This window comes from Theropithecus gelada, chromosome 4, assembly GCF_003255815.1.
Source record: "Theropithecus gelada isolate Dixy chromosome 4, Tgel_1.0, whole genome shotgun sequence".
Lineage (NCBI taxonomy): Eukaryota > Metazoa > Chordata > Mammalia > Primates > Cercopithecidae > Theropithecus > Theropithecus gelada.
Window position 1 is genome coordinate 60912440 of NC_037671.1, and position 23590 is coordinate 60936029.

Sequence of the window (23590 nt, forward strand, 5' to 3'; positions counted from 1 at the left end):
AGATGTAAAAAATTAAAGGGGAAACACTAAATTCCAGTGACAAGAGTCCAGAGGGATTTTCCACTACGCTCTGGGAGGGCTTATGGTTTGCCACGTGCCAGGGGCCAATTTCAGGGCACTTGAAACATCTGCTCCTCCTACTTACAAATCAGTTATAGCCTTTACGTGTCCGGAAGCTTGAAAGTCTTGGAAAGAGGCAAAAGGATCCAGTCTAGACTGCTGCAGGTATGGCCCACCGCTAGGACTGGGGAGGAGACAGGCTGATATTAGGTGTCCTGCTCTTTCCTGATCGCTAAGTATTTACCACATGACAAAAGTCAGGTGGGGTTTGGAGAGACGTGTAGTTTTTGGGTCACCATTATTCCCTGCAATTTCTTCTTCTTATCTCCGAAAACTGCATGATCAGTGGAGGCAAATGGGGATTAAAAAGCAAGAGAGGGTAGACATTTTCCAGACTGGTTGAGAGTTAGGTAGTGAAAAATCTGTTATTCTAAGAAGAGTTACTCTGGTTACCAATACATGGTAGTATTTCTTTTTTTATAATATTGTAGTTATTTTTTATTTCCAAAGAATCAGAAATAAATAATATGTACAATTTATAGATATGGAGATTCTGGACTATGGTAAAGTTGCCCTACTTTAGAGGATAAATTAAGGCATTTTCTTGCAGAGGAGAGTAGAGAGATATGGGACTACTGATATTTTGATGAATAATGTTTAGAAAGTCACTTAAATTGGAAGGAGATGTTTGAGTGACTACCATAAGTTAATTTAAAATATAATAGACATTCCATAGTCAAGTTTCCTCACCTTTGTGTATATTCTTTATAATGAGCTACATTTCTTGATTTTATTACTTAGATAAGAAGTTTAGGGTCAGTCAGCAACAGGCAGAAAAGCCTCCTATTATTCACAGTATACCGACTGCCATTCTTGCTCCTGCAGATCAAGTGTTATGATTGATATCAGGGGAAAATAAATATCTGGATGCAATACATTCTAACCGTACTATAATTGACATAGAATTTGTTTCATGCTTAAAATGAAATCTGAAAATGAGAATTACACTGGAAGGTAATGAATTACAGTTTGATAGTAAAATTATCTCATTGTAAGATAAAATATTCATTTAAGAAGATAACTGTAAGAAAATGTACTTTTCTATTACAACTATCTTCGGATAGTTTGAGGCAAAATGACCTGTGCTTTTCAATACAGACCATTTAATTTTCTAATATGAAGTAAATTTAGCATTTTAATGCAATTTTAGTTATGCATTTTAATATTTCTTTCTCCCATACTATGACTGTGATGCCTCTAGTGAAAGTCTCCATCATCTTTGATCCATGAATGTGAATTCCCTGGACCTCTGTTGTCCAGGGGACATGATAATGTGCATGTGCATTTTTCTGGGCAGAGAATCTAGAGGTTTCTTCTCGTTTTGAAAGTGATCTCTAAGTGATCATTGATCTACTTGACCATGGAAAATACAAATTACACAATATCTTAAGAAGCCAAAATCCAGCAGCCCAGTTCTTCAAGTTCTTCATGCTGTCACTAATCACATGGCATTCTACAGTACCCCAAAACTATTCTAACTTCTAACTCTAACTTTATTGTCATTATTATTATTTTTTGGAATATGAGTTTTGAGAGTCTTAAGCTTCCATAAAACCATTAGAATAAGGTTAGTTTCCTGCCTTAGAAATTTCTTTTTATTTTCCTTTTTTTTTTCTGCCTTTCCCTATCATGCACTTAAAGGAAACCTCTCCTTAAACAGTATAATAGTCAGAAATGCTCATTCATTCATATATTTATAATTCTAAAAATGAAGCTAATTTAAACTAAAAACATTTGGTCGATTTATTTTAAAATTCCTAATTACGTTTAATAAATGAAGGGGATAGTTTTACACACTGAGATCTATAAAAATTAAGTATATTTTTAGCTGACATAAATTTTAAAGGAAAATAGAATTGTGGTAGTTTCCTTTATAATTTTAAAATTATCCTGTTCATTTCAAGTCATACAAATACAACAAGACACATGAAATTACAATTGTGTGCCATGTTTAAATTGTTAGATTGGAGTAGGATTTCTTTCCACTATGTTTACAAAAACAAAAATGGATAAATAAGCCCACTGAAATTTTAGACTTAAAACGAAGGAAATAATAAAACAAATTTAAAAAAATGAAATACTTTATAACAGTAAATCATAGTTTATCTGTGAAATTTGAGAGAAAAGACTTTAATTTATTTGAAAGTGCTTTGAAATGTAAGCCATTTTCCAAGCTGGATGCTGTGAAGATAGTTAGATAGATGATAGACAGATAGATAGATAGATAGATAGATAGATAGATAGATAGATAGATAGATAGATATGAATGAGAACAAGAAGCAGCAGGGTGGGCTGTAGCTGAAAGGAGTTATAAAGGGCCAGTGGAGAAAGGAGAGGGCAAGAGCTGTTATAGCAAACCCAGATTCAGAGGAGTTCCAAACCAGGAGTGAGTAGAAGCTCTGAAGCAAAGGAAGGAGAGTGGAGGTAAGCAAGCAGGTTGGGAAGAGGCTGAAAGTGAATAAGCACACAGAGACAGGTGGATTATTTTAATGTTGAAGTTATTTATTAGATTTCTACACTGTCTAGGACTCACAGTTCTCTGTGAGGTTCTATATTATTATTTTGCCTGCTCTTAAAATTTCCATGAGAATCTCCCTTATCTCTCTCTCTCTCTCTCTGGCCCTTTCTCTCTCTCTCAATACACACACACACACACACACACAAACACACACGCACACACACACACAAACACACACGCATACACATATTTATATACACACACACACATACTGAAAATATGCTCCCTCCCTCTGCTCTCCTCACAGTGTATGGCATACAAGAGAAGAGGATCTTGAAGCTCTAGAAAGTTACTGTAATTTAAATAGATAGATAGTGTTTTCTTTTATTCCTGAGAATAACCGATGATATATACACATTACCATGCCAGTCCCTCTTTTGCTTCTGAAATCTAGTTTCTAAATATATTTCAGTACACTGCACTATTAACCATTCTTACCAACTGTGAGAATGACCACATCATAATGTAAAAAGGCATCATCTTGCTTCTAGATATGAGTATTCCTGACAATGTTTGGCAATGCATAATTCCAACATACGATATGTTCATGCCTCTACACCTACCACAGTTCTGTCACATACTCCTTGCCTATGTTTACAACAACCGCAAAGTGATTTCACCAGTTCGTATAGTATGTTTCTGCCATGAAAATAAGAAAGTGAAAACAAGAAAGAGGTCCCCAAACAGAATAGCCTTATGAAGATATTATTGAATTAATGAGTATCTAAGAATGTGCAGGAAAAATTGTACCTGTGTTACCACTAAAAATAATATTGGCAAGTGCTTACTGAATGGTAGTAAGTCCAGAGTTGTCTAAGTTGTCTATGTAACCAGAAATAGGCATTATATGATTCTCTAATACAGAGAAGCCTAACACTAATTGCGCAAACCATTGCCGCCTGCAAGTTACTTATTTAGTGCCCTTCAATACAGCATGAGAAAACTTACAATATTTGGGCCTGCATATTTTGATAACATCCTTGATGAGGAGGCATCTGATCAGTCCGTTTTTTGTTGCCTGACCTCGGGCAGTTTAAGTAACCATGCTGGCCTTTAGTATCCTCACTGGTAAAATGAGTGTTAGATTCCACCTGTTGTTTTCAAATAACCCTCTTTGGAGCTCTATGGCTTCTGAAAATTCTTTAGAGGATTGACAAAAATAAAAGAAAGAAAAAAGAATGAATTTCAAGTACTTTTTTCCAAACGTTAATATTTGAATTGCCTTAGAAACCTGTTAATTGTTTTGAGTTTAAGTATCCCTTCCAGTTCTATAATTATAGAAATTAATCCACATAGGTATTGAGACAAAAGCTTTTACATAGAAGATCTTTTCTGTGATAAAGTGAACTGGGCTTAATGCAAGGGTAGCAAGTTTATCTAAATAAAGAATTTTTGGATAACAGATTATTGTTGCTCATAGAACCTAAGGTTGATAATGCAATTCTTATAAGAAGTGACCTGTGTTTTGCCACATTTTGGTGAGGATATCATTTAGGTTCTAGAGAAAAGGTCACTCTCCTTGTATCACTAACAAGCACAGTTACTAGCAAATTGTTAATCACAACAATTCAGTACACTTCTCTAAACAAATGATATTATAAAACTATGTTTTATGCATTGAGTTTCTTTTGCTGTAAAAATGTGTCTGGTCTAAAAAGATATCTGTACTTTGCATGAGGACTAGTTTTAACTGAAATCTTATCCTAACTATAACTTGTCTATTTATAGGTTGAAGGAGAGTAGTCATATATCCTTTATTTGTAAAACGTTCTTTTTTCACTTGTAAAATAAATTTCCTCTGATTCTGATATCTATCCTGGTTTATAAGTTGTCTTTCTAAAAGCTTCAAATTCCTCAAATAAGTAGTAGATTAGGAATAAGAAGAAAAGAACAGAAGAGGGTTCAAATGTAATTTATGTTGGAAAAATCTGCTAATTTCATCAGATGGCATTTTCAATCCCTTCAGTATACTATGGGTAACAGACAAGAGCAGTGAAATTGGGTGAAATTATTATATGAATTTGTGTATTCAAATTTTATTTTGACCTAAATAAAGATAAATACTAGTTGGAGGATGTAGAATTCTAAATGAGAAGTGTGGTTGAAACAAACCATATAAAATCTCTTAAAATTTAAGATGTTATTATTCTTGGTATAAGAGAGCAACTACAACTTCCATATCATAGAAGCCAAGCCCTAAAATTCTAAACTTCAGAACAGGGAAAATGAAGAAAGGGAATGAAGGACATATGAGAAATAGTAGCAATATAAAAGGAAACAGTTTTGGAAAATTACAATTGACCCATTATGTAGATAGAAATAACATAAGTGATTGTCGTCTCTCTCTCTCTATATATATATATGTTTATCTATATATATAATATCATACAATCCTGGTGATTGATTAATTAAAAATGGTGCTATTACTGCCATCATCATATATCAATAATTCATTATTGAACTCCATTGTTACTTGATTGGGTCATTTAAAGAAAAGTTTCTTGTTTGCATGAATAAAGTACAGATGATTAGTTCAAAAATAACTGCATATTTTCAGACTCTTTCAAGTGCATTTAAAAAAAAAAAAAACATCATTTTATTTCCAGGATGGGCTGATGAGAAAAGAGCAAAACCTAAGCATATCTTGGTAAAATGCCTGAACTCTAAGGATAAGGTAAAATAATCTTACAGCTCTCAATCAAAAAGACCAAGTTAAGTACATAGAGCAAAGCTGGCATGCAACACTGGATGCAGGAAGATGGTAGCCTAGCATTTCGAGATTACTCAGAGAGCACTTCACTGTGAGAACCCTGAACACATCCAAGAGTCCACTGAGCTAAAAGGAAGAAAGCCATTTGAGGATTTGCAACAATTCTACTGGGCTATCATTCACATATCCCATCAGGGGAAAGTATTTGAAATTAAGACTCAGACCAACCAGGCCAACCAGATTACTACAGGACCAGTGTTATGCCTCTCTTGCTCTACTTTCCCATCATCCACCAGTCTCATTCTCCATGACCTTTTCACAAAGCTCTGGGAGCACTCAAAGCCGGAGACTGCACAAGGAGATGGATGAGTATACTATGACCTCTTCCCACTGCTACTCCCCAAGCTGTAATTTTGTTCTAAACCTGTGGGAGGAGAAGAGTTTTGTATTATATTTGAAATGGCAATTATAAATTGGAAATAAGTGGGTTTCCTAAAACTTCAATTGCCTAAATTAAGACTCTTCTTATAGAAGGAGTAGAAAACTATGTTATTTGTTCAAGCCGCAATTAAGAATAAGAACGGGAGAATGACAGTTGTTACAAAAAATAAAACCAAGTCCTATTTGTATCACATTGAGTACAGACCATCCAGTAAGCCATTTGTACTTGTATTTTAAGGCATTGTTACATATGCATCCTTACATACACTATGTAGAGAGACTGGCTTGGAATGAATGGGAAGGGAACAACAACAACAACAAAAATACTAAAGATGAGATAGAAGTTATATTTTTGGTAGAACAGGGATTCTCCGAAGTTTCCTGGCTATCTAGTTTAAATACTGTCTGGAGGAATCAATACATTTTTCATTGTAGCTTGCTGAGTTTCAAAGTAGTAAAATGGGATCAGTTAATCAAGGAAGGGCAATTCAAAAAAATGTTCTATGTTACTTAGCTCTTTAAAAAGTAAGAACTAGTTGCTAGAATTTGAAGATACATTTCAGAAATACACAATTTTGTTAAAAAATCAGTTTTTAAGTATGCTCTTCTCTGGGGGTGTTTATTGGTGTATTTTAAAATGTTCACTGTGAAATAGAATCTTTGGCTGTGGGTCATCAATATTTTCAAGAGGCTAATCGAACTCTCTTTCTCTCTCTCCTCCTCTCCCCCTTCCACTTTCTCTCTTTTATTCTGTCTCAGTAGATAAATTACCCTTGTTTGTATGGTGGTGGTCTTTGCGAGCAATTGATTTTCGTTGACCCTAGGAATATCACTTTCTGTTTGATCAGTGTTTCCTGTTCTATTGTTGCCACCCTCCTTCCTTAAACACATTACTATCCAATCCAGTTTCCCATTTCCAGTAGCTCTCAAATAAGTCTTTAAAATCTTTATCTTTTACATTTTGGAAATAGTTTTCTGGTTCTTAAACTCTACTAGGTCAGTGGCTCATGTAACATACATTGCCAAAATTGTGCCTGGCATATATTTGGTGTCAAGAAATATCTGTTGTGTTAATTAGTATGATCTATTCACTTACTTCAATTCTTTTCTCAGATAAAAATTATAAACCTTATTTAACAGATTCTGATTACTGAGCACCTTTTTCTGCTCAATCTCCGGTAATCATGAGTCTTTTTGAGTTGCATTCATCTAAAAGCTATTTGCAGGTCAGTGTTGACATATGATTATTATGCCAACTGCTTCTTTTATCTGTCTTCCAAGTTATGCCAACCAATTAGCAATGCTACAGTAGTCCTGGATTTCAATAATAATAATAATCATGATTCTTATTATTATTCTATTCTAAGAACTAATAAGAATTTTAGTTTTTTCTAAGTTGAAAGCCTATATTATCTATTACAACTTATCAGATAAGAAGAAATACTCCATAGATGATTACAGATGTCTTCCAATAAAATCAGACTATTATCAGAGTGCTATAGCACTATAGTAACACAGGAAATATTTCTGAGCAAGTGATAGTTACATAAATACATGTGGCTTTGTGCTTACCGCCATTAGCTACCACACTATCAGAATACAGTTAGTTACAAGAAAGAAAAGGGAATTAATTGGTTTTGAGATAGCAATATGAGGGAACTCTTGACAACATTTTAAGAACCACAACAATGAAGGAATGAAATCTGGGTTATGGATTCTGCTTCCCTCTCTGCTCTGAACTTTGTTTTTAAATTCTGTAACCAATCATTCTCTTACTGGTAGGATATTATTGCTATAAATGTTAAACTCCTGCTGTCAGTCAGACAAAATGTATCTGCCATCTCTCACCTTTTAGGTCTTGCCATTTATCAGTTATTTTTGCTGGCTGGTGGGGTTTAGTTGAATACATTGTTTTCCCTATATATTCACTTGCATAAAAGACTGATCAGCCGAGTGCAGCAGCTGATGCCTGTAATCCCAGCATTTTGGGAGGCTGAGGCAGGTGGGTCATCTGAGGTCAGGAGTTCAAGACCAGACTGGCCAGCATGGCAAAGGCCCATCTCTACTAAAAATACAGAAATTAGCTGTGCATGGTGGCATGCGCCTGTAATCCCAGCTAAGGCAGGAGAATCACTTGAACCTGGGGGGAGGTTGTAGTGAGCTGAGATCACACCACTGCATTCCAGCCTGGGTGACAGAGCGAGACTCTGTCTCAAAAAGAAAAATAAAAAAATAGACTGATCAAATTTTCACTTTTTCTCAAATTATGGCATCAATTTCAGGGACATATTTTTATATTTATCATCTTCTAAAACTTTATAAAATTTTTTTAGTGTACAAAAGTTTAGATCTATCTACTAGACTGAAAGTACCCTGCTTCCCTTTTCTCTTTTTCCTTACATTTACTTACTTTCCAGTATGATTGCTGTTAGTAATCAGTGTCATTTTCCAATTTCAGAGCTAGGATTACAGTGTTTGAAGAAGGGAGACAAGAATATCCTCCATTTTCTTTTGCCATAAAGAAGAAAAAGGTTTTACTTTTCCTCCATAGTCAGGCTCTTGGTAGGTTTCCTAGATGTGTTACCAGTATCTCAAACTTGAAATGAGATAATACACCCTAATTGCCCCATTTCAAGAATCACAGTTGTCACCAAGACACACATCCAACTAATGCAGGAAAGAAAGGACCTGGAATGATCTATATTTTTTCTGTCTTAAATTGACTTAAAATCTTATATATGAGTCTAGTAACAGATACACACATGCACATACACATTTCCATAAGTATAAAAGTTATATATATATTTTCTTTAAATTATACAGACCTCTAGTGATAATCATTAAAGACTTAAACCTGGCATGGCAAAATTTTTCAGGTTCTGTCAACTCTGCTAATATTGCAATGCTGTGCAACATGCTGTGTTGGGAAGATTCTAGGCTATGATGGGCCAAGGTAGAAAAGAGCATCACAATCTCTTAACTATGTCAATAGGATAGTTATTGGAATAGGTAAAAAAACAATCTATTTGTTATCCATGACCTAATCAAATTATCTGTGCAAAAACTCCTCCTTTCTTCTTTTTAATGAAAGAATATATAAACACACATTCAATGAGCAGAATTTCATTGAACACTTCATAATTTCTAATTACGAGACAATGTATTATGTTTCAGTCATGAGTTAATAATTAAGCATTAGTAAAACTTATTAGTTCAATTAAATTGAAGGTGAGAATAAGCCAATTTAGGAAAATAAAACAGTGCCATTATTTTGAAGTAACTTACTGAGAAGGATTAGAAATAGGGAAGTTGTGTTCATGGTCCTAGGGAGCACATTCACAAACTATGGTGTAAAAGTCAACCCTAGAGTTGCACAAGACACAACTCTCACAACCATATGTGGCAATCCTGGTGTCTGAACTATGAAAGAAATAAATAGTATAAAATATAATAGTGGCAATACTTGTTTACTTCTTTATGGAATATAAAGGGAAGAGGAGTGCATCAACATTATTGAAGCATATATTAGTTTAGGATTTTATATCCTGTTTGTTGTTACTCATCAAATAATTTATTTTACAATTTTAACCTGTATTTTTAAGATAAATAATAAAATATAATGAAAACTTTAATACTTCACCTCCCAAAAGTACTAGAGATTTAAAATTAGCAATGTTCAAATTAAAGGTATTTTACTGATCCTTGACACTCTACTTGTTTTTAAAAGACTATAGTGTGTCTGGGTGCAGTGGCTCACATCTGTAATCCCAGCACTTTGGGAGGCCGAGGTGGGTGGATCATGAGGTCAGGAGTTCGAGACCAGCCTGAACAATATGGTGAAACCCCATCTCTACTAAAAATACAAAAATTAGCCGAGCATGGTGGCACAAGGCTGTGATCTCAGCTACTTGGGAGGCTGAGGCAGGAGAATTGCTTGAACCCAGGAGGTGGAGGTTGCAGTAAGCCGAGATCACACCATTACACTCCAGCCTGGGTGACAGAGAGAGACTCCATCTTAAAAATAAATAAATAAATAAATAAATAAATGGCTACCGTGTGTGAATGGAGACCAACAGGCTGGAAATTGTCCCCAAGGCAATAATAATTCTTCTGTCTTCAACAATCTACTTAAAATGTTGAAACTGGGTTGTTTACCAACATCGTAAGGCATGCAGACAGCTCACAAGGAGTTCTATGTTCTAAAGTTGGTTATCTTGGACAATTACAACTCCTGGACATACAGCAGGTTGAGTAAATTCTGGATAACATATAAGAGGTAGAAGAAGGTAAAAAGTCCTACCATGGAAAATTACTCCCTTTCGTAGAAGAACAAGATGTCAGTGGAATTCCAGTCTTGCCCTATATTAGCTTTCTTTGTTGTTCTAGCATGACTCTTACTGCTTAGAATTCTTCATCTACAATGTTTATAAGTGTTAATGTATAGACATGTTAGCATTTCTGTGGGCTTTAATACCAAATATCAAAAGAAACTTAGATCACCAAGTGATTTCACAGAATAAAAAACACTGGCAGTTCATTTTTGCCCCTGGCGGTTCTCCCATTCTTTACTTTCTGCTGACACAAGCAAGGCAAATGGGATAAATTTATGACTTTCATTGATGGGAAAATATACTAATAAAACATTGAGAGACATATCAGAATAGCCCTCATGACATTTATATTCTAGCATAGAAACCAACAATAAGCAAGATAGACACATACACACACACACACACACACACACACACACTCACACACATAAAATATCTGAAGGTGATAGGAGCTATGAGGAAAATAAATAAGTGAAAAGGGCTAGGGTATAATGGAACAATGAATTATAATGTTAAATACAGTGGTTAGTGATACTATGTACAAAATATAGTAAGACTGTATGATAGAAGGTAAAGCGGGCAGCTACTTTAGATTGTGTGGTTGGGGAAGAGTTTTCTGCAAAGCTAACATTAAAGCTGACAGCTGGATGCTAAGGAAACAGCTATGTCAACACTTTGGAGAAAAATCTTCACAGGCGCTTAATGAACAGTGAGCCTGGATTGTTGACTGAACAAAAGCCAGCATGTCTGAGGTGCAATGATAAGAAGTTAGATATACAAGATGAAATCATAGAGGTAGGTATGGCCATGTCACACCAGTCATGGTAATATTTTCATTCTTCAACTGTGTCTGTATATATGGTGCATCTTGATTGTGGGGTATTAGCCCCCAAATTTTACCTGGATAGCTATTTTATCCCCTGCATCACTCCTCATGCCTTTAGTCAGCCATTCCATCATTCCATCAGTCAAACTATCAAATAAATATTTATTGTGCTAGGCATGATGCTAAGATGGGGATATAGTGTTGGCCAAAAGAGATACTACCACCCAGCCCTATCCTCACACAGTATATATTTCAGAGGAGAGTATATAAATGAAATAATTACAAGCATCATTATGTCTAGGAAGTGAGCAAGTGAGATGTATATATATATATGGCATGTGTATATACATATCAATTAATGACTATGCAGAAAATCATCCCTAGATATTTCTATTATATTTTCCATAATATATTTAAACCATACATTAATATTCTGCTTTATAATTTTCTAAGTCCTTTCATATGCATTACCCCATTTAATATTCACCATAACTGTGATAGAGGCTGGTCAATGATAACTATCTTTATTTTAAAGATGAATAAACTGAAACCTTGAGAATTTAAGTGACTTGAAGTCATGAAGTGTGTTAGTAATGTACAGTCCTAGTCTTATTTCTGTACTATATATGTTATCAGAGGTATGGTCTGAACTAAATACAGTAAAATTCCTTACACAATACAGCACTAGGCATTTAGTTTGGAGGCAAAAGGAAAAGAAAATGCAGCATCCTCATTCTTAACAAATATGAGATCTAGTTAGGGAGATGTTCAGATGAGCACCAGATAATAAATTGTGCAGAAATTCATTGTGCATATGAAGTTAAGGAATAATCAGAACAGTCTGCAATTATTCTATAACCTTGTCTTGAGAGAAATTAATTTTTAAACTGGACATACAAATAGATTATGTGACTAGATCTTGATACTTTTAAATTCTTGAAATTCTCTGGTTTTACTTTTCTTTTCCCATTCTTAAAATCACTGCCAATCAATGAACCTTACCCACCATTTCCTCTTAGTTTATTTCTTATTTAGAAATCTACAGTTTCTTCATTGTGTAGATCTATCTTAGCTGCGTGCTTTCTCTGTTGAAGACTCTGCCAGACACTCCAGAAAACTTTACTCAGCATTCTCTTCTAATTATCTTATTCCCAGCTCTAAGCCTGATGCCAAGATTTCTATTTGAACGACTTCTTCCTAGAATGCTAAATTGTCAACCTTTAGGAAAGCTTCATTCATTTAACCTTCCTCTATTTCTTAAAAAATCAGTAGAGAATTCTACTCAGTATGTAACCCTGAATTTGTTGACCTACTAAATAAACATTCTCTGTTGCTGTCACATAGTAGAGTGAGTTTATTTTTCCAATTTTTGCTTAAAGTCAACAAATGTCTGGCTTTACTAATATTGATTATTTTATATTATGTTTTATTATGAGCCAACAACTGGCATACCATCACATGAAAATACATTTGATATGTTTAAATGATATCATTGTCTTATTTCAAATTATTACATATCTGATCTCTTTCCCTTTCCACTATACCAGGAAATAATTTCCCTATTAATTGCAAATCGCCAACGATAACTTTTCAAGTGATTAAGATGCAATAAAAAAGTCTACAACTTCAATTATATATGTATGTTTATAAACATGTCTTTTTCTTCATGACTATGAACTGGTGCCTGGCATGACACCAGCATGACAAATATTGCCGTTAAATCATCACTATATGACAACATGCCAGGTCCTGTGTTAAACGGTTTTGGTATCTTATTTTATTTTAGCTTTGTATCGACTTATGGATAGGTCATTGGTTTGCAATATGAGTTTCCTTTTAAAAAGTCAGTGAAGATCAAAGGTGCATTTTAAAATAGAAGCTGATAAGAAACATCATTGTAAAAAATGAAAGACACTTACAGGAACCAGGAATTTTTTAATCTCTTCCAATGCATGACTCATACGTGAATAAGCTTCCCCAGGTGGAGCAAACACTTCAATTAATACATGAAGCTCATCACTCAAGTGGGCATATTTGGCTTCCCCACTCTTCCTTAGTTCTTCTTCCTGTGAAAAAGGTTATTTTTAGAAATACAAATCCACTCATTGTACATTGATTTAACATTTACTGAGAATATGACAAAGGGGCATAATTTAAGCAAATTTTCCATAAGTAGAAAGAAACCCTTTGAGAAATAAAAATCTGCTACAAGCCATTTAAACATTTTAAAATCATTTTTGAGTGTTTGAATGATTTAAAAAACTGCCATAATTATCATCTACAACAGATTTTAATCAGCTAAATGAAAATGCTAAACCCCTGAAAACAAGTCACAGAATTGCCATTAACACTGTAGTCTACATGACTACTTTCTGGAAGGAAAGAATTGTTTTGTGCTTGATGTTTAGCATTTTGCAGATAGTAAGTGAAAGATTATCACTGTGTTCTTTAAGAAAACTAGAACTTTCTAGCTACTTTTTGAGAAGTTAGGAAGGTTACTTGATTGTGATAAAAAGTAGGCTAACTATACAAGTCAAGGCTTATTTCCAAGTCTATGTTCTCACCAGCCCAGATTATCAGCAAGCCTCATACCCACAGCTTTTCTATCTCTTGCTGCCTTTATTTATTTATCTATCTATCTATTTATTTATTTATTTATTTAGTCAATAGGGGAATATTAAAGGGTGGCTGTTTAACATTTTGCTGGCATTGATTTTGCATAGGCTACATAACTTCTGGTTAACCAATGATACTAGGTTGGTGCAAAAGCAATTGCCATTAATTGCTTTTAATGACATTATTTTTAATGGCAAAAACCGCAATTGCTTTTGCACCAACCTAATATATTTCTGTTGGAAGAGACTTTTCCTAGTATTGTGCCCAAGTCATTATTGAAACCTGGTTAATTCAGTACAGGTGCAGCACAAATCAATATATGATACATATATTTTGTTAATGTATACTAAGTACTTTATACATTTCATCTTCAATCAAAATCATTTTGTACATATTCACATGTTTCAGATTATGAAACTGCGGTTAGAAGTCTTAAATAGCTTCAGCTAAATTTGGATCCGGACTCAGTTCATTTTGTAAGCAGATTTGCATTTTTTAGAATTTGAAGATATAAAAGTTGGTGGAAAAGTTTACCTAAATAACATTAATTATGTTTTATCTTTCTTGCCCCTCACAGAAACAACGAGCAGTTGTTTCACTAAATTTCAAAACATAAAACTAAACATGTAATTCTTGGTTTTATGTAGAGATTAGAGACATGACATGAATAGACCTTACCTGGATTTAAAAAAGAACAAATTTGCTGTTGATGTCATATGAGTTAACTGTGTAACCCATGTTAATGTGAGTGTTTACCTGATCAGAAATGCGCATTGTTTTAAAAGATGAAGGATCCCTGAAAGACATGGAAAGGCATCCCTGCGTTCCTGTATATGTGCCCTTCACCTACTTAAATCCTTCTGATAATAGCACCTTGTAGCCTGGAAATCCACTCTTCACTTCTCTAAGGATACTTTCAAACTCTACCTAGGACTTGAGAGCTTTTCTTAGTGCCCAATTATCAGTTTGGGGAGGAGACGCAAAACTAGACTGAATGAAAATACACTCTTGAGATGTAGTAAACATTCATTTTCTCTTCGGGTCCTGCTAAGGTGCAAGCTGCTTGTTCATTCTGGGGCCAACTGGTTTTGGCACACACGATGAAATAATTAAATCAGAGATTTCTTGACACTGTCCCTTTCTATCACTTCCTATGTTGATTCCCATGTGGTTATTTTTGTGTTACCCTCTCTTTACACCTAGAATTTCCTAGGGAACTCAAGTAATTTTCAACTGTATTAAGCAAAATAATATGGTTATTGATTGATATTACCTAGAGTGACATGACTAGCTCATGGTGGAGCTCAACAAAATGAAGAAAACAGCAGTTAATTGACCCTACTATCCTTGGAAGACACAGTGGGGATCGTCATTTGCTACTTGGGATGACCCTTTGGAATCACATCTTCCAGAAGCAGTATGTCCAATAATTTTATAAACCCATCTTAGAAAAAGGGAAGTGGCGGGATAATAGGATCATCCTAGGGAGAAGGTCAGCAGTAAGACATATGAATAAAGATCTCCATGACATGAATAAGTTTAAGGAAAAGTGCTGTGCCTTGATATGCATATGCAAACATCTCCATAAACCTTTTTAGTGCATAAAGAGCAGCATTGCTGCTAGGCTAGCACGTCCCACCTTCAGCCCTAAGGCGGTTTTCTCGTTTCTCAGTAAACAGAACATACAATCGGGTTTTACACTGAGATGTTCCATTGCCCAGGGACAGGCAGGAGACAGATGCTTTTCTCTATCTCAACTGCCAAGAGGCCTTCTTTCCTCTTATACTAGTCTTCCTCAGCACAGACCCTTCACGGGTGTCAGGCTGGGGGATGATCAGGTCTTTCCCTTCCCACGAGGCCATATTTCAGACTATCACATGGGGAGAAACCTTGGACAATACGTAGCTTTCCTAGGCAGAGGTCCCTGCGACCCAGAGGTCCCTGGGTACTTGAGATTAAGAGAATGGTGATGACTTTTCACAAGCATATTGCCTTCAGGCACTTGTTTAACAAAGCACACCCTGCACAGCCCAAAATCCGTTACACCTTGAGTCACCACAGCACATGTCTCTTGCAAGGGCAAGGTTGGGGGTAGGGGCACAGATTAACAGCATCTCAAATACAGAACAAAATGGAGTCTCTTATGTCTACTTCTTTCTATATAGACACAGTAACAGTCTGATCTTTCTTTTCCCCACAATTTACCCTAGGTAATGTGATGAAGAAATAATTGGAAACATTGATTATATAACCATAGTTTGGACTGGAATGTCATATTTGAGAATTATGTACATCAAATCAGATATGATCAGGCAGTTTAGAGTAGAGTAACATTTTTTCTTTTTTTTTTCTTTTTTCTTTTGTGACTAAGTCTCACTATGTTGTCCAGGCTGGTCTCAAACTTCTGGGCTCAAGTGCTCCTCTAACTTTGGCCTCCCAGATTGCTGGGATTATAGGCGTGAGCTAAGACTGACTTTATAGAGCCACTGCTTACAAAGGTCTCTTGGAAAAACTGGCCTGATACCTAGATTACAGGGTTTCTAGCCTTAAAGATAAGTAACAAAGGTCACTTCTGGGTGGGCTTAGGATACTTGGGATAGTCTGGGGACCTCGAGAAGAGAGGAATTCACAAAAATTTATAGGTACTGCAGGTGAAGTAAGGTGGTTGGTTCTTGGCTTGGTTTCACAGCATTGAGAAGACTTTTAAAAGTCCAATCTGAGATTTCTTATGTTAATAAAAAACTTCAGCAGAGGAAACTTAAAAAGATCCATGTGGTCAGTTATCATTATTGCTTCACTTAGGTTATAATCAAGCCAAATCAAATGTAATCAGGACTTGTTTTGCAAACAAGAATAATTTTCCTTTGATTACCATTGATTAAAAATCAGGTGTACTGTAAAGACAAGGTTTATGTTTCAATGGAAGACTATAAACTACTCTTACAGGTTACTAGATTCTAATCTTTATTGTTTTTTAGCTACTTGCATCTCTTTGTAAACTGGGTACTACCATCTTCTTAATTTTGTCATCAATTAACAGTTCTACTTTTTCTAGCACCCTCCTTACTTGGAATCACTGAGAATTAAAACTGCCACTTTTCCAAAATCCCGTAATGAAAGCTTTCTCACTTCACGTAAACATCAAAAGATTTATTGCTGAAAGAGTTTGGCAAAAATTTCACCAGAACATTGCACCTCCCATGCTGTGCTCCAGAAAATAACCATGACTACAGCTATACCACCTCTGTTCTCCTTTAAGATACTTAGAGCCTAACATCAAGAACCCTTCTCAGTGGGCTATACTATGAAGTTAAAAACTGGATTCATCCTGTGCTCCAATCATTAATCTTTTTCTGTTTCCCTTTTACAGATATCATATTTTATAATTTTTAACCTGAAATTTCTCCCCAGAGCAATCAACCTAGCTATTTTTGTGAAATTTCTAGGGAAGTTTCAGATGGGAAAAATGTGGAGACCCATTTAGAGCCCCAGGGGTTCATACAAATGTTATTTTAAAGTGAAAACAGTTGAGCTAAATAAGCAGAAAAAAAAATATGTTCTGAACATAACCTAATCTTACTAAAACAGAGATTTACCAAAGTCAGCTACCACAACCCCTAACTCTGGAGTGGTCTCCAGTCAGGGAAGAACTGATCTTAGGCACTAGGACATTCCAAAATATTGTGTAAACAAGGCTTATCAGAACCGTCCATTCATTAAAACCTGAAAACACCCCTTCCCTAAAGTTTGGTATATAAACTTTATCCCTGGCTATTCAGTGAACTACTCAGTACTGAGCAACTGCCACATGCCTGTGTAAGTACATTTTGTCTTTTCCTCTGTTAATCTATTGTCTGTTAACTTGCAAGCCTCCAACCAACTGGACCCAAGATAGAATAGGAAGTTTTTCTGCCAGCATTAAATAGGCAGATTCAGTTATAATTCATTTTATGATTAAAAAAACTATGCAGTTAAAGTATGCACAACATCACATATTTTTTCTGCAATTATAAGCACAAAGACAGGCTGTATAAATAAACAAACAATAGAAGGTTGTAATCCAAAAGACTACCGTGGTGCTCATGAACAAATTAGGATAAGTAACTTTTTTGACAATAGCCTCTCCCACCTAGTCTCTCCTACGGCTTGTTACCTTACTGGATAATGGTATGGGCAGTTGCATAGGTTCTAATTAGGATATTTCAACTTTAGGAGAAACAATAGCTGTATAAATATAATGCTTACTCTTTCACCCTTAAATCAACCTTATGAATCTTTAGAGTCCAAAGAGAAAGGTCCCAAAGACTGGAAATGTTTTAGTAATATAAGTTAGCCTCAACTGTCACAATTTTAAAGACCATTTTGTTTTTTACTTCTCTCTGTGTATTGAAACAAATATTTCAAAACTCAAATTTCAATATTTCAAATATCAACCTTTCCTGTAGAGATTCTTATATAACCCAGGGTCCAGGAAGAGCCTTGACCAGAAGTTAAAGCTGCCTTAGAACTACTAACTGTGTGAAACTGGAGCAAGTAGTTTGCTCTTGTGGCTCCCAGTTACTTCATATGCAAAAGAAGAGGAAGTAACCCAAGAGGACATTTTCAAATGTTGTTATAGGGAGTCACAGGGGTTCCAAGAGGACATTTTCAAATGTTGTTATACGGAGTCACAGGGGTTCCAAAGGCACTTCAGAGACTGCCATGGATCAAAATGAGGATCTTTTCCTATGCATTCAACGACATCAGCTCAAGTTGGACTTGTAAAAATATGTAAAAATTTCAGGTGAGACAATACTGTTCTGCAAGTCCAATAAACCAAAAATGGTAGGCAACATTAGACATGATGATGTCTCAGGTTTCTCACAGCTTCAGTAATTTATGACTTAGCATGTGACTTCCCTTCACAGGCATCCTGATACTTAGAACTTCAGTATTAGAAAATACTACGATCCAAATACAGTGTCTTCTATGATACATGACCAGCAAAATTAAAAATAAATGACTACTTTTATGTGATTATTTAAGCATCTACAGTAAAGACATTCCTGCATATTTTATGTACATATGTAATTTAATCTTTATAGAACCACAGAAATATTGGGTGGATTTTGGAAGCACTAGAGTATATGGTTTCTTAAAAAATGAATTTTGGAGTCAGAGAAATCTAGATTTAAATTAATGGCTCTGATATTTATTACTGGGATGTTTGAAGAAAGTTGTTTAATTTTTAAGCTTTAGCTTCTTAATCTGTAAAACAGGGAGACTGTGGACCTCTCATGAAAAGATGAAATGAGGTAACATGCATAAACTGCAAGTACAGTGCCTGGCATAGTATAAACACTCAAGGAAGGTTAGTTTTTCTCTCAGAGAAGCTAAGTAACTTGGTTGTGGTTATTCATTTAGTAAGGGGTTTGAAAATGGTCTGCCCTATGCCAAAGTCACACTTTTATGTTAATGAATGTTTATTCTGTACATTAAATTCACTTGAAATAATATAATTACAAAAGTTTCCAATTAAATGTTGCTGTGGTATAACAAAGAGTGTATCAGTTTGATGTTGGTTTAGTTATTAAGTTAATTTAAATGTATAACTTTAAGGAAATATATACTTGAAAATTATTCTAAACCAAAAAGCTCAAGTGTTTTAGAAAGATAAGGAAAAATAAACATCACTATACTTCTTAGTCTGGTCAGGTTGCTATTGCAAAATATCATAAACTGAGTGGCTTATTCAACAGACATTTATTTTTCATAGTTCTGAAGGCTGGAAAACAAAAATCAAGATGCTAGCAGATTCTGTTCCTGGTGAGGGCTCTTTTGCTGGCTTGCAGAAAGGTCACCTTATTTTTGTATCCTCCCACACATGGCAGAAGAGAGAGGGCTCTGGCACCTCTTCTTACAAGGGTACTAATCCCACCATGGGGGGCTCCACCCTCATGATCTCATCTAAACTTAAATACCCACAAAGGCCCCACCTCCAAATACCATCACATCGAGGATCAAGGATTCAACATATGAATTTTGAGGGACACAAACATTTAGTCCACAGAATTATGTGTACTTTCTTGAATTTGTACCTTTCAAATAAACTGTAGGGTTATTTTCTACAATATGTTACATGGATCACATAACATGGATCACATATCATGGCAATTAGCAGTACAGCTTCTATTTCATGATGGCCAGAATTTAAAATTCCAGCTTTTCCACTTAATAGTATATAAACTTGGGCAAGTAGCTCCACTATTTCAGCCTTCTAATTCCTCACTTATAAAATGTGGGTAGTTATAACGGTAGTAACACAAGACCAAATCCAATATTACTGTTACTAAACATTATTATAGGAAGTATCTTAGTTTTAATACAATATGCTAAATTATATATGAACCAAAATAATTAAACTTCTAAAATCCCAATTATTCTCACAGGAGTAGCTCTTCCAATGACAGGAATAAACCAAATAATAAAAAAGTTGAAAATGCATGATATACTGTATGTGCAAGTTTTACACTTTTATTTTTGCTTTAGCAATTATTACTGTAATATTTTACCTCAGAGTTATAATTTACTAAAGTGCTTTTTGCAGGTTTTTTCTTCTTGATGCCACAGGGTACTTTCTTTTAACATAAATCTTCTTCAGAAATAAATAAGTCTATTGTCTGCACAGCTTTTACCATCAAGAAATTCAAATAAACACACATTTATTATTTATACCTTGGCCTGAATGGGATTGTTCTGAATCCCCAATTTAAAGACATTTTTAAATGGGCATATGTGGAAATTCTTTCATGCCAGAACAAATTAGTTGTCCCAAATTTACACACACAAAAGGATTTTGTACAAATGGATGCATATAAATGCATGATAGAGAAGCAATAGCTAGATTCTAAAGAGCACCTTCAAACTCTTGTCACTTCACTTCTAAATGTCTGCTCTCTTTGAATTAAATGCGGCAAGAATTGTTCCAGGATCAGGCCATCCATACTCCAAATGGTCACCTATGAGAAGGGAAATCTTTTCACAATTGCACATCCATACAATACTCACTAGATTCATTTAGGGCACAGAAAGTACTAGAAACATCAACAGAACCAAGGATGATATTTTAAAAAGTAGCAAAGGATTTTGAATGCAGAGAAGTGGTTAGTGCCAAACACAAGTGATTAGTGCCAAACACAAGTTTACTTATCTTGAGTTTGTAGTCTGTGGGTTTACTAGAGAGTAGGAAGCTTAAATCATACACTCTAGGCTATATCAAGGATGGTAAATTCCTCAAATACTAAAAGGGTGTTGTCCAAACAGTGAAAGAGTGTCTTGATACAATAAGAACAGCTGTTTAATCAAGGAAAAGAAGGCAATTGATCTTGATCAAACGGAATCTAGAGAATAGTTTATAGGTCTTCACTCTGAATTAATATATGAGAGACTTGTTTTCCTACATTTCAGTTGCCTATTAATTAGTGTACTTACAAACACTTGTTTCATGGAACAGGGAAATATGGGAGTACACTCATCTCAATGAGCTTCTCTTATGTTTTCTTTCTCAATTCCAACTGGATACAAATGGATTTTCTTAGGGTTCAGTAGAAGAAACTGGTCTAAGACTACAGAGGTACTTGCCAAACAGCATTGGAATCTAATGAAAAGACATAGGAAGTGGGGAGTGGGTGCTGGGAAGAAACTGGCATTTAGAGATCTCTGGACTCGCAGAGGAAGTGCATGTAAGCGTTTTAGTTCTCTCTGACTTCAAAAGCTAAGAAGAAACCAAGAAACGGGTTGAGTACACTTTGCCTTTGAGACTGGGAAAAATCGAAGAGCAAAGGTATCAGGAGAGGCATCACAGGTCCACAAGGGTGAGAATCACTTTGGTTTCCACTATTTGAAGGATTCCTACACTATTGTATTTCAACAACTATATCTACACTAACAAATAAAAACAGTAACTAATACTAGCAGCCATAAAGAGGAAAATCAGAAAGAACATTTGAACACATGCCATTTGAACACATGTCAATTGAATTGCTGGAAGAAAAAGATGAACACTTGAAAGAGATGAAATAAAAACATTTTTAAAAGCAGTTGAGGAGATAAAATGCAGACACAAAATTTATGGTGTTAAAAGACATGATTTACCATGTAAGGACAAATACAAATTAAAAATCAGAGGCTAGATTGTCCCTGTTGAAAATAGATTTTCCCACTCTCCTTTTTCTCAGAGCATTTATGTTAGAAAACTTGTAATTATAAGTGCCTTCTCCTCCCTTTGAAATGTATATAAATCCTTTTGGAGACTAGATAGGCCTTTTGTCTGGTTTATGACCTAGTAATGTCTTTCCCAAGGGCTCAGGAAATCATCTCTTTAAAATGTAAACATCACTGGAGATAGCATCCCTGTCTCCCATTTTCTGTCAAAGGACAGGAGCCTAAATTTGGTGGATGTCTTGTTCCAAGTTGCAAAACTAGTTCCTGCCATAAAGATACAAGAAGTTTGTTTTTCCTTTGGGTAAAGCCAATTAGCTAATTCAGATGCTCATCCCAATTGCCAGGTAAAGTTAGGGTGAATTATGTTTGACAAATGGTGCTGTCACATTCTTACTTGAGCCTGCTTACTGTTTTCCTTGAAAACACGTATGTAATGGGTTGTATCTGCTTGGCTATATAAAAGTGTGAGATTTCTTTTTGTCTTTGTGATCTCTTAGTAGATTGCTTGTGATGTGCATCACATTCAGGTTTAATGCTCATTCACTAATAAAAGTGTTCCCTTTCTCTGGAAAGTAGAGTTTTTCTGGGTTGAGAGAAGATTTTTGTTTTTAATTGTATTTCCTCATCACCCATTGAAACAAATGGTAACAGATTTTGTTGATACTCTGCCCATATCCCCATGCCTTAGTATCTCCATGCAATCAGCATTGGTTTGTCTTTTTCGCCTGAGGGCTTGCTCTGGCCTGCGAATCCTTCCACCCTAGGATAGAACAGGGAAGAAATCTGCTTTCCAAGTCTCAACTAGTGACTGGGGCGGGGTTGGGGAGGAACTGGTGTATAAATAGCCAAGGTTGTTCAACCTTTGCATGTGCTAACTTGTATGTTCTTTCTCAGAGTTCTGTGGTGGAATAAGCACCAGTTAGTTGCCCACAGTTTTAACTTGCTTGAGAATGCACCCTCTCTGGGTTTCGTTCATTTCCTTATTTCACTTATCATGCCTCTACCTGGACCACCAGAGATCTTCCAAATAAACCTCACATAAGTAAATTTTGCCACAGTCCCACTGTTGGGGGAACTCAAACTAAGGTAATTCAGTAGCTTAAATAAAGAGAGAGATAGCTGAAATCAGAATTTTTGTCCAGAAAGTGAGAGTGACAACGTGCTAGCAGCCCTCACTCTCAGCTCCTCTGTAATGTCTGTCCCCACTTCCAGCATAGGACCCTAGCCAAGCCCAGAGGAGACCGGCCTCTAGGGAGCCCACCATAGCCTCCCCAGGCCAGGGGCACCCACTCGGCCCACCTGGGCCTCCCCTCTTCCACTAGGAAGCCCTGCCTCTCCTTGTGGGCCTTTGACCTAACTGTGCGCCTACCATCCTGTGCCAGCGTGAGCACTTCAGTCTGCCACTGTACTGTGGGAACCCCTCTCTGGGCTGGCTGAGGCCGGAGCCTGCTCCCTCTGCTTGCAGAGAGGCACGGAGGTGGAGTCACGGAGGGGGAGACGTGGTGGGGAGGCCCAGGCGGAAACCAGGGCTACACCAGCCACTCACAGGCCGGCGCGAGTTCCCACGGGCGCCGGCACAGATGGTCTGGCACTTGCAGCGCAGGCCACTGCCGCAGGCCCTGGACAGTGGGGGCTTAGCACCAGGGCCAGCATCTGCAGAGGGTGCGCTAGGTCCCCCAGCAGTGCCTGCCCGCAGGGGCTGTGCTGGAATTCTCTCCGGCCTCCGCTGCCTCCCTGTGGGGCAGGGCTCCAGACCTGCAGTCCACTATGCCCAAGACTCCCCTGCCCCTGTGGGCTCCTGCCCAGCCCGAGCCTCCCCGAAGAGC

The 23590-nt window shown here is 36.2% G+C and overlaps 1 protein-coding gene across 2 annotated transcripts in view; it reads right to left on the reverse strand.

Moving 5' to 3' along the window:
• Nucleotides 1-23590, reverse strand: part of KHDRBS2 (KH RNA binding domain containing, signal transduction associated 2) — a 588458-nt gene that overhangs the window by 267485 nt on the left and 297383 nt on the right. For both annotated transcript variants that reach the window (XM_025383028.1, XM_025383029.1), the window contains exon 4: nucleotides 12866-13012. In XM_025383028.1, coding sequence (XP_025238813.1) covers nucleotides 12866-13012 — 147 coding nt within the window. The remainder of the gene's footprint in view (nucleotides 1-12865; nucleotides 13013-23590) is intronic.